The sequence below is a fragment of the Zosterops lateralis genome, assembly GCF_965231275.1.
Source record: "Zosterops lateralis genome assembly, chromosome: 5".
NCBI classification, from domain to species: domain Eukaryota; kingdom Metazoa; phylum Chordata; class Aves; order Passeriformes; family Zosteropidae; genus Zosterops; species Zosterops lateralis.
The window spans coordinates 29,196,199-29,212,850 of NC_139766.1; the positions used below are offsets into that span (position 1 = coordinate 29,196,199).

General features: G+C 33.1%; 1 protein-coding gene across 3 annotated transcripts in view; it reads left to right on the top strand.

Annotated features, from left to right (window-relative positions):
• TUSC3 (tumor suppressor candidate 3) overlaps positions 1-16,652 on the top strand; it is a 105,205-nt gene that overhangs the window by 51,941 nt on the left and 36,612 nt on the right. For all 3 annotated transcript variants that reach the window (XM_083861250.1, XM_083861249.1, XM_083861251.1), the window contains one exon: positions 913-1,002. In XM_083861250.1, the coding sequence (XP_083717376.1) occupies positions 913-1,002 (90 nt within the window). The remainder of the gene's footprint in view (positions 1-912; positions 1,003-16,652) is intronic.

Below are 16,652 nucleotides of genomic sequence, written 5' to 3' on the forward strand. Positions count from 1 at the left end.
ACATTCATGATCCATCTTCCTATATTTCTGTGACTTTATGATGCTACTGTGAATATTGAGGTACAGTAAAAATAAGTATGTACGTAACTGTACTTAAAATGTAGCTTTTGTAGGGATTATCTGTACTGATAAAAGACATATTTAGATTATATGTTTCCTATTCCTCTCCCTTGGTAATCAAAAATACTGTATTTTCCTTGTTAGAATAGTCATAATGACTCTTGTATGACTGGTGTTTGTCATGTATGTTCTACAATATGATCTACAAGAATTAAGGTCTGTTTTTACAGTTGTCACACATCCCTAACTTAACTTCATATTTTTTTCTCTAGGGAATTTTCAACCTTTCCGACAAATCAATCACTCTTTTTTGTCATAGCTAAAATGAATCACAGTCATGTAGGACACACCATGAGAATTTCATAAAATAGCACAGAATGTTTTAATACCTATATTTTTTTCTATTACTTTATATATATATTCAGACACATGAACACAAAAGTAAGCTAAATATTTGTATAGGATTTAGAGACAGAAGTATTTTCATGGAAGGTTGTATAAATCTTGGGTACTTGTTTCCAGAACATTTGCAATGAACGTCTTTGATTGCTGCAAATACTTGTTGTCATGCAGATGTGTCAATGTGGTGCATAAATTTAGGATTATTTCAAGTGAGATTTGGAAAATCTGGCTTGAGCTAACTCATTTTCAGAATGGTAAAAGTCAATAAAAATTTTGTGAAAGCAATGCATCTGAAGATACTATCCTAAAATTCAAATAGAGGTAGATATTGTGTCTGGTTAGTGAAAAAAAAAAAGCATATCTAAAGCAAGAATAACCAGCAGAATGGTTTCTTGTTCAGTCTCTCACAGTAAATTAATGTTAAATGATTGTTTTCCTATTTCTTTCTAGTGTGTTGTATTTGCTATGACATCTGGTCAGATGTGGAATCACATCCGTGGACCACCATATGCACATAAAAATCCTCAGAATGGACAAGTGGTGAGTTGGTTATTTTAATTTTATTTTGAGGGGGAATGATATGTAGACAGTCACTTGCTACAGTGAGCCTACAATTGCAAATAATTGCAGTTCCATAGGTCTGTATGAAAGTCTCTCAGAGTCTTAAATCTAGTTGCAAACAGAGTATGTTTTGGAATTTCAGGTCTTTAGAAGGTCTTTACCATCTCTGATTTGAGCAATGAAATGGATGATTTTGTTCAAACTTTTCTCTCTGCAGCTCCTAGCTGTAGGGAATGTGTTACTGATTGTTCCGTACCACACAATTCCTGCTGCCCAAAGGTAAATGTGGATACTGTTCTTTTTGTAGGGATGTGCTTCCTCACACAGTCGAAAACAAATGTTTTGTTTCATCCTTTTAGACTAGACAAACCTTTTTTTACACAACCCTTTGAGGTGTGTAACCTCTTACCTTGCTCTCTCAGTCATTTTAGTTAGAAGAAGAGCTGCCAAGTATGTTCATGTGTTTTGTACCATTTTCTATCATGTCTGTAACTCTTGCACTAAACTTCACAGAATGCTTTTTTGCTATATCTCTGTGCTCCTTCAATTTAAACTCTTTATCAGCTTTACTAAGTAGTTACCATTGACTATTGCCAAAATTACTTCTATATCCTGCTCCTGCTGCCTTTAAAGGGATTACCTCGTTTGCTTTTTCCTGCTTACAATTTAGCAAATATTCATCAGATCTCAGAAGAATAAACTCTCTTTTCCTTGACCTTGGCTAGTTCCTAATCACTCCTCATTATTTACCACTTTTAAAGCAATTTCTTGAGATGGAATCTACAAAATTTGCAATGACCAGGAAGCTTTTTTTTTAAATAACTCACAGCCTATTGAGCTCTTTTCAGTTTTGTTCATCACTAATTAAAGGAAAATATTACATCTTAAAAAAATACTTATTTTAAGCTCTCTTTATGTTATATCTTCATTGGAGTAGCAAAAAATGATAGTTTGAAATTAATTACTGATCTGTGTTTTATCAGGAATGAAGCAGAATATTGATGTCATAATATGACAGGATTTCATATGTGAACTTTATTATTCAGAAATAGATTTGATGATACATAAATAACCTCAATAAAATGCTGTTTATGAAAATTTGGAATTTTTCATTACTGCCTTGCAGTATTAAATTTATGACACTTTTCTATGGAGTGACAGAAAGAAGAAATATTGTATATGAAAAGCACTGTCTGTAACAAATTAGTTTTTACCTTATCCAATTTTACACACATTGCCTGTCTTAAAGCCCTGTTTTTGAAGTGTACCCTATATTTAATAATTTTGAAATATTCTTGAGTTTGTGCTGGCTTGTCTGTGTTTTCATAGTGTGAACTCATATCCTGCATGTCTGTAGTGCTACTACTTTGGGAATGTTAGTACACACAACTAAATAATAGAAATAATGGTAAAGATGGTTTTAAATTCTAGATACTAGTCTATTGTACTGGTCAGCATACATTCCTTTCTGGCTTTGTTGCATTTTATGACTTCAGGTAAGTTATATGTGCCTGTGATTCACCTGTCTCTCCTTGTTCATATGTGTCTGACCTCTTTGGAGCTTTGTATGTGACAGTAAGTAAAACCATTTAGATTCTAATAATTAAAAGAAGAATAAATGCAGGATTACCAAGATCCTACTTTAATTAAGCTATTACTGACCAGTATATTTGTCACTTAAAGCTCTAATTTTTGAAGTGTTAGAAGCTTAATAAGTAGGTTATAAATCTTTATCTATTTTTCATTGTGGTTTGGGTTTTTTCCCCTTGAAATAATACTTGTAGATTCTCTTGTTTCATTTTTCTAACACTTATATAAGTTTCTGTGAATTTGAAGCAATAAATGTGCTTCTCTAACCTTCTGTGAGATTTATTCAACCGTGATAATTCACTGTAACACTTTGTGAATTGTCAGCAACTGCTGTCTTTACATCTGGATGAAATTTAACTCATCACTTGCTTTCCGATGTCTAGCTTTCCAAATTTGCATGGCAATTTTTTGTAACAGTTACTTGTATATAATACTATGGAACTTTTTTGACAGTCTTACCACGGAAATTTCTGGTTTCAAGAGGATGCATAGAATAGCTCACCAAGCTGAATAGTTTCATTATTAGTTTCAAAATTATAGATGCTTAAGTTTTCCTTATTTCACAGAAGTTAATGGTTCAGTTCTATGCTAGCCTGATATGCCAGCAGACCTTGAAAATGGTAATACTCCGTCTTCATAAACTGTTCTTTGCCTCAAATACCTCCTATTATATGCTTTGTTCTTGCTGTAATTTTAGGTGACACTTAATTTGTTCTTATATTCCTGGGGGTTTTTCAAAAGATGAAAGGACATCTGTTTCCTTTGCTTAGATAACACTACTTACTCTTGCCCGTATCTTGTGCACGTAACATCACCAGTTCTTAAAATTTTTGACCTTTTCATACCATTTATGATTACCTGAGCCACTTTAACTACATGGTTGTACTCTTTGAAGTTTTGAAACCATATTTTTATATTTCTATGTGGTCTATTCTATAAAGATGGTTTCTCTTATTGCGCTTGTTATACGTAGTTCCTTTATTTCCTACTGCTATCAACTAATTTCAGGTTTGGGGTCCTCATGGAACAGCATCAATTTTTATGTAGAAAGCAGTAACACAGTAACATTGTTTGCTATTTCAGTTCTAGTTTAGGTTTATGAAACTGTACTAGTCTTTCATCTTGGCATGTACTTTATTTCGGTTTTATTTCTCCATCTTTTGCCAAATAATTTTGATGGGATTGGGCCCTTACTGACTGTGTTACGCTAAAATCTGAACCTGGATTTTGCTGGGACTGAGTGACAATTAAACATTCTGTTGGTGTCTGTGTATAAAGTCTTGTAAGACTTCTGATTTTTATTCAGAGCTTGATCTGTGTAGTGCTGGTGGTGAGAGAAGTAGAAATGGAGAAAGCAATTACATGGGTTTGAGACTTCTGTAGAGGTAGTTCTGCTGCTATTTAATTGACCTAATAGCAACGAATTTGCACTAGATTTTCATCAGCATTTAGACAAATAGCAGTGGCTAAGAGAGCATTTATGTGTATCTGTCTGTGAGTTAGCTGCATATTATTATTATGCATACAATTTCTACAGTTTTTGTTGTGCAGTATGCTCAAGATTGCTTCTTTAATATGGTTGGAAGTTTGCTCTAAATGAGAACAGGGAAAAGGACAAGCTTCATCTAAAATGCTTTACAAAGCTCAGGGTTTACAAAGCTCATAATTTTCTTTCCTTCTCTTAAAAGAAAGTATTAGAAGTTAGAAAAGTTTTTCTGTGAAGAGGAAAGTACAGTGGTTTATTATCAGATATTAGGTGGTTTTCATGCATAAATTGATGTTTTGAGAAATGGACAATAGTATTATTTGCCACTATGTTAATTGCATTTTTTTTATTGTCTTATATTTAAAAGATTGTTAAAATTCCTTAATTATAACACAAATTGTGTCCTTAGGAAGCAGTTTGTATATTAAAAGATGTTTTAGATAGAACACCTTTTAATATCACATTAAATATAAATATTTGTTTAACTGTAGAGCTTATTCATCATGGTTTTTTCCCTACTTACCATTTGTAGTGTTATAACCACTGATCTTTACTCACTTTTCTTGCTGATACAGTTATGTAGTCATCTGTATGTTTCTGAAGTTAAATGAAAAATATATTTGAGTGCTGGTATAATTTCTTTCATTTGTCAATACAAAAACAAAGGTACTCTGAAAAATTTATGCTAAGAATATTGGGATTCGTAATTTGCACTACTCCTCTACTGCTAAGCAGGATAAAATGTCACTTATCAAGCTTAATTCTTCTGTGGTTTCTGATAGAAATCTAATTAAAATGTATGGAATTATTTCTTGAAACATTCTTAAAGAACAACTCACCCTTTCAAGCTCAGTGAGTCACAGTAAATTCATTGTCCTTTGGCCTTGGACAAAGGAAATTGGAAACATGCTTGAAGTACAGTTTGCCAAGATTGTCTTTGTAATGCCTGACATTTCTGAAAGTAGCCATATTGATGGTAGCAGTGCAATACATACAAAAGTCACTTTACTGTGTGATATGTTATTATGTTCATCTTGTTTTTGGTACCTAACATAAGGTATCCAGATTGGCCTGACTTTTACCACAGCAATGTTTTGGTGCATCTGTTGTCACTAATCACAGCCATAGTACTGTTGAAAATACATCTTAATATTTTACTGGAATAGCCAACTATTTATAATGGCATGCTGGATTGAAATGAGTAGTGCATTACCTATGAGTGTTTTTAATGAAGTAGCTTTCCTGCTGTTTTCAAGGCAGTGAGTCTGTTCAGAAGCTACAAGAAGTAAAGGGTTTCTAAAGCTTTTAAATAAATTTCTGTCATTATTAAGTAAAAAAAGTTACCTATCGGCAGCATAAGCTTTTTGAGATTTAAAGGGTGATTGTATCTGGCATTCTGCATAACCTGTGTTTCTACCCTGGCATTAGAAAAGGGAAACCTTACACAATATTTGGTACTCTTTTTTTATTGTGGGAAGAAGAGGTAGGAAGATAGTCAGGACAGAAATGTTGCTGAGATGAGGAATTAGAACCTCTGTTCTTAAATGGTGAATTCTGGACACGTACATGCTGTAGAAGTTCACATAGTGTCATTCTATTGCTGTTATTTTGTCTGAGTAAAAACAGAACATGCTCTCATGAAGTAAACTCTGTTTTCAGACAAGTAATCATGCAATAAGTACTCTATCATGATAACATTCCATGAAATAAAATAATTAAATAAGCCTACCAGATTTTAATTGTTCCTTGTAACAACAGAAATTTTAATTGACTAATTTCAACTACTACACTAAACATTCCTTGCCCCCACTCCTTGCCTTCCTTTTGCTGAGCGTAAATGTACTCCTAGAAGCCATTTACTTTCATTTGGAAGACCTATTTTCTGCAGAACAGCTCTTATTTCTGAAATCAGTGAGGCCTCAAATACATGCATTTTTGAGGTATCTGAAGATAGAACAATAATGCAATGCAGTAAAATATCCTTTAGGGCAGAAAACCAGAATTGGCACATAGGAATAACTGCTTAATGTTCTTCTGCTACTAATAGAACAAGAGTAATTTTTGTAAAGCCAGCTTAAATGCCAGGGAGAAGCCTAGTTTTTTGTCTTCCTGGACTTTACTTGTTGTGGAGATGTATATGGTAAGAACCTTATCTGTTAAAATAATTCTACCTGGAATGTAACCTTGAAGATTGCATAGTCCAGCTGCTTGCTCAAAGGTTGCTCAGGGCTTTGTCTAAGAGAATTTTGAATGTCTCCATGGTTAGAGATTTCCCAGCCAGTTCCAGTGTTTAACCATTCACAGAATTCTTTTAATTTTATCTTTTAATTTGTTTTAATCTTTTATTTTTAATTTCCCTCAGGAACAGTCAAGGTAAATTTTGTCCTTCTCTTCATTAAAGCTGATTTAGCTGAGTTTTTAATTATAATTTAACATTGACTTTAATAAAATATGGACTTAGCTCAGTGGTACAGCTTTTCAGAGCTTCTGACGGCATAGTTTTGCTTAAGTGACACTACGATATCACTACAACGTCCACACTGAAAACAAGAAAATATTATGCCTGGAGAAGTCTGACATTTTTCTTTGTGTAGATTTTGCTCTCTCAATAGAGCCACGTAGATGTTCTTCTTGTACTTACTAAACAATTATTTTCTTCTAAAATCCTACAACTTGGAGACTGGAGAAAGCAGAGGAGAGGAAAGGAGCATATTGTCCCATATTGTGCAACACCATCTTTCACTCTTTTTGATGGATTATTTTGTGAATCTTAGCTATTCCCTGTAAAAACATAGTCTATAGTACAAGGGTGCAGATGTTCTTTTTCCTGAAGTAAAATTTCGGTAGTTGGCAATTGTCTGGCAAACTACTAGGAAAGTATCAAAATATTTTCTATCCTGCAGAGCCTTCTAGAGCTGGTGTGGTTTTATGTTGTTGAGCTCTTGTCTTTCCATGTAGTTTTGCTAGTCACCTCTAATGCTGTCATTTCAATGTAACAGATTCACTTCTCTATGCCTGTGAACTGTCTCAGGAGAAGGAACACATGCATTTGAGTGTGTTAACGTAAATGAAGCAACATACTTGAGATTGTCCTTCATGGACTAACTCACCCATAATCTCTGGATCTCTGGTTCAGAAAGTTACCTCTTTTTTGTCATTACTCTTTTTTTTTTTTTTTTTTTTTTTTTTTTTTTTTTTTAGTTGAACATAAGGAACTTTTGGTTGGGTTTATGGATTTTTGTTTGGTTTTTTGGGTTTTTTTTTTGCAAGGCAATAATTATTTTCCACTAGTATTTTATTAAATATAAAATGCTTTTTGATGTTTTCATGGAAACAAAAATTATTCTGACATTTTTTTTTATCTAGCTTGGTGCCAGCATTAATTCCTTTCTTTGGCTAACCTTTCATGTTAACTGACTGTTCCTGAAGGAAGATACAGTAGAAGAAGACATAAGGACTAAATTAAAAGGTAAAAAACTAAAAGGTTTTACTGTATATGCAGTCTGTTCTTCTGAGCCTTCAAAGGCAAGTGGGGTGGTACCATATACCTCACCTATTAGATATCAAATTTTTCTGAGTTTCTGGGTATTAAGCGTCAGTTTATATATTTTTCGTTTTTCTGTTCTTTGAATCAGTCGTAGGACTTTTAAAATATTTTTATTTATAGATGTTGCCACACAAATCTTGTGTTATATGTTATAGTCAGGAGTAGATACACATATCTGCTTTCATTATTTTCTTTACATATTCTTTTGAAGCATTATAAATATTCTCAAGGTTAATGATGTTGCAACTACTGTTAGTTGTTCCATTGGGTTTGAGACTTAAAAGTCCTGTTCTTGGTAGTTTCCTTTCTTTTCCCCCCATTCCTAGCATCAAAACTGCATTAAGATTAAACAGAGTCTGAACCCTGGTAGCTGAGGAATCAGTTCTGACTTCAGCGGGTGTGCTCAGATAGGCAAAATCTATTCCTATACTAAAACTAAAATAGAATAAGCTGGAACTTGGCAGGGTTGTACATCTGAACAGAATGTGAAAATATGTGCTCTGGTAAAGGCCAGAGTTGACTGTTGGGTTCAACTGTTTTTGTAGTTGCTTGGAGCAGAGGAGGAGTTGGTGGTGTTCGTGACTTTTATAACAGTATACCTATTCAAAGCAACTGTGAAAATCAAGGAGAAACATGTGTGTATTCATTTTTCTTTTGGCACAGCAATGCTTCAATAGCAGAAAGAAATTATTTTCTAGCTTTAGAACAAACAATGAGAATCTTTCAGTAAATTAAGAACCTTCTTCCCTGACTTTTTTGCATTTCTCAGATTAATAATTTCTTTATCTAATGTTCATTGGTTGGTGTTGTGCTTCTGTTTATTGTAATGATTGTGATTATAAATAAATTTATTTGTATACATGTATGCTTTTGTCTTCTGGCACCAGGTAAATCACTGTAAAATATCATGGAAATCTGAAAACTGTTTTGCAGAGTCTATAAAGCTCACGCTCTCAGAAATACTGTACAGCATATGTTAGTAATATTAAAGTTTTCTGCTCTTCTGTTATGTCCAAAGGACACGTTCAAAGTAAACTATTGGGATTCTATTCCAAACTATTGGGTGAAAAGTTTGGTTTATATTCCAATTAACTCTTGCTCCACTAGAGTTCGTTAGATCTTGCTCAAGAATGGCTTACATGGCTTGTACATTATAAATGCTTACATTTAGAAGCAGACATTGCTAAGTCAGTTGTCTTGCTATGTAAGTGGCAAGCAGCGTTTCTCGAAAAAGTCATCAAAATGTTTGTAAGGGAATTAATGTTTTCAAACTGCTTTGTCCTTATTCTTGGAGTATGAGGAGGACATAATTTAACTTCTCCCCTAATTTCTGGTCAGCATTCAAACTTTTTTCTATGTCCACGCTGTTGAGAAACAAGTTCACAAAAGGAGTAGGCTTTGCACAAGCTTTACAACAAGGAATTATTTTTGTTTCACACTACCGTTTAGACAAACACTTCTGTCATTCAAAAAGACATTGCAGAGTTATCGCCCATCTTAGGAGAGTTTGCTTGTGCATAACATTGATCTGCTCTTCAAAGATTTTAAAGGCATCTTATGTCAAGCTAATATTATGTACAGAAGTGGGTTGAGGAGCAGATTTTATGTGCATTATCTACTCTAAGTATTCAGTACTCACAAAATCAAACTTTCATATTTATTTGAAATACACTGTAGTTCTTTTGTATATGTTTGTACTGCAAAAAGGAGGCATTTTTAACTGTTCCCCTTAGAAGTCTATCATTAATATTTAAACCAAAGCTGTTAAAGGCTGTGATGCTTTAACTTCAGGTACAGTGCAAATTTAAAAGAGTTCTTAACTGACAGACTTGCAAGTCTAGCTTTTGAGCAGTAAACAAAAGCATGAAATAATCTCCTTTGTGTTTACAGGTCCTGGGGTCACTTAGCATGGCAAAATGCTCTACATGAAATAAAAATAGCACTACCATTTAAAAGATGGAAATTGTCTGCATTTACCAGTTTCTCACACTCCTAATATGGGTAAATGGAAGGAAAGAAGAATTTGGTTTATGATTTTCTTTACAGTCAGTATTCTAAAAAACGTTTCAAAGAAAAAAAAAAACTATTCCATACTTCATATTAACCAGAGTGATTCCTCTTACATGTATAAAAGTAGGAATTTTTCCATTGTTTTCTATGTGGCTAAATACCAGAGTAAAAAAAAATATTTCAGAGTACATCTATTATTGATTTTTTACTTGTTTATAGACAGAACACTTCAATCAGTGTTATAATGACTTAATCAATACTGTCTGGTCTTGTCCAGTACTGCCATTTAATATATTCTTAATGCTGGAAATGAGGAAATTACCAAAGGGTGTAACCTTCCTTTTTCCAAATTTGTAAAGTAATTTTGGTGTTGAGGAGAGAGTCTAAATAATGTGGTGGGGAACTGGGAGGGTGTCTGTGTGTATTTAATAGCTAACTCAAATTTACAATAATTTTAATCAGTATTTCAGTTTAATGCATCTTGATATCTTACAATGATAACATCTTGACTTACTTTAGGTCTTTTAGAGACAAGTTTGATAGAATTTTTGTTTAATTCTCAAATTTAATTTCTCAATTGGGAAACCGTAAAACTAACTTAAATGCTATTTATGCATTATAATAATTTAAAAAAATTACGCTTTTTTTGCATCCTTTGTATGTGAAAACATTTCATTGTGGATTATCTGTCATTTATTGAAGTATTACAGTGGTTGAGCCCTGGCCCCTTTGTCATATATTCATTTTTAATACTATGAGGATAATCTGCTTTTTACACATGCTATGAATACAGTTTTTCTGTATTTAACAGGTCACAGCATAGAAATATTTTTTATCCTTTTTCCTCTGACTTTCCAACACAATTTGCAGTCCTTTAATATTTTTATAATTCTCAAAAACTCTTTGGAAATTGGAATGAAACTACATATTCAAGCTGCTGTATAGATCCTAGACATAATCAGTTTTAAAAGCTTAATCTTTTAACAGAACTAGCAAATATTTTGTATGTAAAGGTGTATTTCCTAATCACAGTGCTGCTTCTTTTAATTTTAAAGGTCAGTTCTATTATTCCTGAAGTTTTTGTTTTAATATAGCAAGTTAAAAAAAAAAAAAAGTGAGTAGAATACTTTCCATCATGCAGTAGTTGCATTTTAATATCCACCCAAAAAGAGTGCATTTCCAAAGAAAGAGTTTCCCAGAAAAGGCTTGCTAGATGGTATTAAAAATACCAGTTTCAAGGGAGACAAAAGAATGACCTTCAAACTTTTTCTGACTTTGTCTCTTATCAGTCATGCAAGTGTCAGAGTCATAATGTGAATACTCAAGAAGGCTTTGAATTGTCAATAGAGGGAAGCTTCCTCTTTGAGGTTATATTTGCTGGAACAGAAGAGATAACACTATTATCAGTGCTTTTGTAGTGTAGCCAATTTCTCATTGCATGTACTGAAATTCACTTTTTAATACAGTTTTGATATTAATGTAATGATAAATATGTCAGACTGGTAAAATAAATTCTGAATGTTTCTGTCAGTTCTGATACAGTATGAAATAACACTCTGGTGTCTTTCAGAGATTTTTTATGAGCATTTCTGGAAAAAAAAAGTAATTTTCAAAACACATTTCTAACCTCCTCTTTAGTAAATTGACATTAAATATGTGCTTCTTTCTGGGGTGTATTGAATTACCAAACAGTTGGGACTTCAAAGTTTAGCTCTGGAATGTGAAATACAGAATAAAAACTAGCACACTGTGTAATATACAAATACCATTACATGCTATTTGTGACTACCATTATAGGAATTATTATTATTATTATTATTATTATTATACATTCAAGTCCTGTCTTTGAGAATTGGTTTGAGCAGTGTGAAAATAACTCTTAAGATCCAGTAAGTCATTCTTAGAAAATAAAAAAATCAGCAAATATGCTAAGTGCCTGCTGAATTCAGTGGAGGCAGAATTGTGACTGCTGAAAGGTAGACCTTGTTAGTATCACACAAAATTGACCATATTTTGTGATGGTTCAGATTTTATTAATGAAGATAGTTCTATTTTTGATGTGTTAACAGTGTCCCACGTCTGACAAAGTTGCCTGTTTTCCCTGTTAGCATCACTCAAGAGGCTGATAACAAACATGTTGTTTTAACAGGAAGATTCCAAATTATATTGTACAATGGCCTTTAGATCAACTTTGGATGTTGGGCAAAGAACTCTGCAAGTTGGAAACTTCTGTCAGAGTATTACTGGTTTTAGCAAGGTACATGGTTGATAATACATATTTTACACTACATGAAAGGTTGGGCTATAGTATTCATCTTAGAGTATGAGGCTAAATTTGGGGTTATTTTTGCTTTGCTGTTCTTAGTTACTTTATCTCTTCTCCGGCCAATCTTGCTGCCTTCAGGAAAGCAAAAATGGTCCAAGCAGTTGTTAAGTGCATTCTTTCTCAATTTTGCTGTTCCTGATGGAGTAATTAATTGCACTAAAAAAGATAAAAATGTATAAAGCTAAAATCGTATACCTAAACTGGTATTATTTTCACATACATATTTTCATATTTCTCATCATACCTTAATAGGTTGAATCTTAGTAGATTTTGTAGTTCTAGAAGGTTCCAAAATGTAAAAAGAAAGTAAAGACAAGTGAAAGAAATGAAAACACAGACACAAGATGAGATGAAAAATATTTCATTTATTATCCAACTTTTCTTTCAATTATTTAGTTCATATAATGCTAAAGAACAGTATTCTTTGAGGAGCTTCTGAAAACTGTCATCTACCAGAGTAATTCAGATAGTTGTGGTTCAGTTAAGCTTTTCTGCTATAGAAGGTAGTTGTTTCATTTTTTTTTTTTCCAATGTGTATGTGAAAGACTGTCTTTAAAGTTCCAGGTACATAGGGAACAAAAGAAATTTTATTCAAAGTTCTCTGATAGCAGCACAGGCTTACTGGTAATGTTTTACATATGATATCATAGACTAACTTTTAAAAATAAAGTTACTGTGTCTTTAAGATAACTAGGCAGTTGACATCCATATTTGAAGCTGCTCTTAGCTTTTTGTTAGCCAGTTTACCTATTTCAAAGGACATCCTAAATCATTTATGTGTTGTATATACTAATTCATGTTCTTTGGAGTTAGCAAGGTGTAAAGAGGAAGGGAAGAAGAGATGTGAACTGGTACAGAGCAATACACAGTTGTGTTAATACATGCAGTTATAATGCATGCCAGCTGTTCAGATTGACTTTTGAGGGAATATAGATCACTGGAGACAGATACTTAAAGGCAGAAAAGATGTTCACTAATAGGGGCTCTTAAACAGTTTAAGGAAAGACATAAAGATGTACTTTCTAGTGCTGAAAATAGCTTATATTTTGGAGTACTTTATTAAGGCAGATGCAACATTCCATACCAGTTGAAAGAGTTTTAGGACATGTAAAAGATGCTTAGATGGAATTGGCAAAAACTTGCCTCTTCCTAGCAGGAGCTGAGAGATAGCAGTAGTACTTAGAGGACTTGTGACACTTTTCTTCCTGATGTGTGATCAGACCTTCCCTTCATAATCTTTGAGAAGGGTGAGCACATACGTTACATAGAGAAGCTTCTAGCCATCACTGTTCCTTGCTGAGGTAGACACTGCCATAAACGTCAGAGCTCCATCTGTTAGTTGTCTTTTGGAGTAAGCAAGTTATATTCACTCATGTTAGAATAAAAAAAAGGAATTCTCATAGAATTCTCATACAAACAGAGAAGAAAACCTCACCTCAGAGAAACTTCAACTGCTGTGTGATACCAGATTGAATGTGGAACATAAGCAGGATATCATTATCATTAGACTTTTCTTACATGTTTTTTCTTGTGCAGTTACTCAGTGTAAGCTATATTTTGGTTCAATAAATAATTAATCTCCAGGTCAATTTAGAAGGAACTTGTGAGAGAGGCATTTCTAACCACAGAAATGTGGCTGACACATTCTTACCTGCTGAATCTCTTGCCCAAGGTTATTTGCAGAACCTATTTTTCTATATTGAAAGCTTGATTTTTCTTGTGACAGCCAGTTTAGCCTTCTGCAGCTAAATGTTATGTAGAAATAAATGTTATATTGAAATTCTTTAATAGAGAGTAAATGGTTTTACTTTATAGCTTGTTCTATGCAATTAAGTGGCTTACTCAATATTATATATCTTTCTAAATATTAATGTTCTGAAATTCTATCAGCAATAAACCATCAGAATGAAATATTGGCTCATTGAAATCAATAGCAAAGTGCTTATTGACTTCTTTTGAATCTTTATTTCATCCAGATTATTTCAGGTACAAAGAAACTTCTTTGCTCTTCTACAAATATATGAGACTGGGAATCTGCTTAGGTCAAAGTCACCTTGAGCTGTTTTAACTGGAGCTTCATACTTTGTATAAACTAAAGAGGTGTGTGTTGAAACTTTTTTTAAATTATTTTTGACATCACTATTTTGCCTTTTTCTGGTTAGTTAATATGCTGTTCTTATAAATGAACCATCTTACATTTTTTGGTTTTCAACAACTTTGCCAGATTAGTAGTACTTACTTGCAAGCCATGATTTACTAAAGCCATGTAACAACTTCTCTTACTGCAGAGAAAGAGAATCATTGATCATGAGGTATTGGTTTTCGTCTCAAACTTCTGCTTTGCATTTCAGTCTTTGTTAATGAAATTCATTATATAATCTTTGTTTTAGGCCTGAAAACTTACTTCTTCACAGTCCCCTGTTTATTTATTTCACAACATTTATTGTGTTGAAAAGTACAACTTTGTTCTGTTATGAATCAAGGCACAAAAATTGAACATTAAATAACTCTGATATTTGTAGAATATGGCTAAAGCTTATTTTCTTCTTTCTGAGCTGGAAGTACACTGTAACTTCACAATGAAGTACTTGTAATATTCTTAACCTCTTTGCGAACTGTAGTTCAAGTATCAAAGTCTCACATGAACAAGCCCTTAAAATATCCTAAGAGATTTTTTTATTTCACATCAAATAATGCCTAGTTTTCCTTCTCCCAAATATGTGGACATTCACCGTTCAATTACATTTTTTTCTCCTCTTCTAAGTATTAGTGTATTAATGTTGCTTCTTTAGTAAAGCTTGCATTTAAAAAAATTTCAGTATAAGCTTGAATGTAATGGTAATTCTGAATGTCTATGAAACTTGTGTTGCTTTTTGCAATCTTGGAACTTTCCAGTGCTTGACTATTTGGGTGTTTTTCTTGATGATAACGGATAGAAGAAACTTGAAATACAACTTGTCTTGCTGACAGCAGTATTTGATTTGTATTCATTTCAGCCTGGAATACTTGCTAAGGACAAAACAGCAAGTAGGTCTGAGGTTTTGTGTCATAACATAAAATTTTTAGTTACTGGTGTTTATGTTACATTCAGTGATTACCTGACATCATAAACAAAACTTTATAAAAAGACATCATGACAAATGTGATAGTTGCTGAAATACTAGATGCTTAATGGCATGCACATTCTTAGAAAAAAAAAGTTCTCACTCTTTATTCTAATAATTAGGAAGCATCTGCCAGTGCATTAAGCAATGACTTTAAATAAGTGACTCTTATAACTGCCTTCATAAATCATGGATTGAAAGAGTTTGTTAATGTGAAATAAATTCCTATTTGTCAGGTGTGCTTGCTCTCAAACTTTATATTCTAAACATGGAGTGATTCCTATATTCTCAATTTGTCCTACTAAAGGCTTCATTTTACTCAGTTGCTGTGTCATGTCAGCAGTACTTCTTCCAATTTGCTAACTAGAACTAATATACCATGCAAAAAATTGCTCTGGGCAGCACTGAACTTTTTTTTTTTATAATAACTCAGCTGTACAATTCCAATTAATATGGGCTTATTCTAGGATACTGATAGAAATTTTAAAATCAAGTGCAGCAAAACTTATTAGGAATTTGGTTTTGACCCTTTTTTTAGGTATTCAGTTCTATTTTGAATTTTTTTACAATCATGCTAAGCCTTTATTTTTCCTTGGTTATTTTCTCCAAATAACTACGGCTTTGTGATCTTAAGTGTTAATTAACAAAAACAAAGAGCAAACGAGATGTTCTGGGAAGAAGATAACAAGCTGTTAGCATCCAGTTATTGAGAGATGCCTCTATCAGAATTAAGGTGCAAATGATACCATATGCCAAAGTCAATGGTAGGGATTTTATTTACCAGTAAAATGAGAGGTAGAGAGATTAGAAAGAAAGAAAAGAGAGGCCAGGAATTGGGGTTAGCTCCTTTAAGGTGATCTTTGGTTTGAAATGATCCAAAGGGGAAGATTGACATGGAGCCCTACTAGTTAGGGATTTTGTAATTCAATACATTACTGGTAATAGTGTACCTTCATTAAGACTGCTTATACTTACAAAGTTCTCATACAAAATACAAAAAAGTTCATGTATAAAAGGTTTTCATGCAAACACATCTTTACATTGGGCCTGTTCTGTATTCTCCAGGACCTAGATTACAGCTCCATGTAATTTAATCCTGACACAAAACAGAAACTGTGGCTTTATTATTCATGGGGTCATAAATGAAATTACTAACCTTTCAAAGTTTAGTTGTATTACCCCAGTTATCCCTAGCATCCCAGCTTGCTTTTCCTTTTTTTTTTTTTTTTTTTTTTTATTTTTTTTTTTAATTTCAGTGAGCAAATTGCCCTGATCACATCCTTTACAATTGCTGCCACGGTAAGTTGCACCCACAACTCAGAAGCATGTGTGGTGCAGAATGTACTGTAGTTGCCATATTGATTAGCATAAATAAAAGAAATAAGGTCAAGTTAAAATACCCCTTTGGTACACATGGTAGTAAACCCAATAGTACATCAAATATGTTCAAGTGGAAATACAGCTCTGATATATTTTGGAACATCTAATGATTGATAAATCCATTTGGTTCTAAAAATGTTTATTATGGTCCTTCCGAGCTTGTCTCTCTGGCTAGCTCTGCTCTTC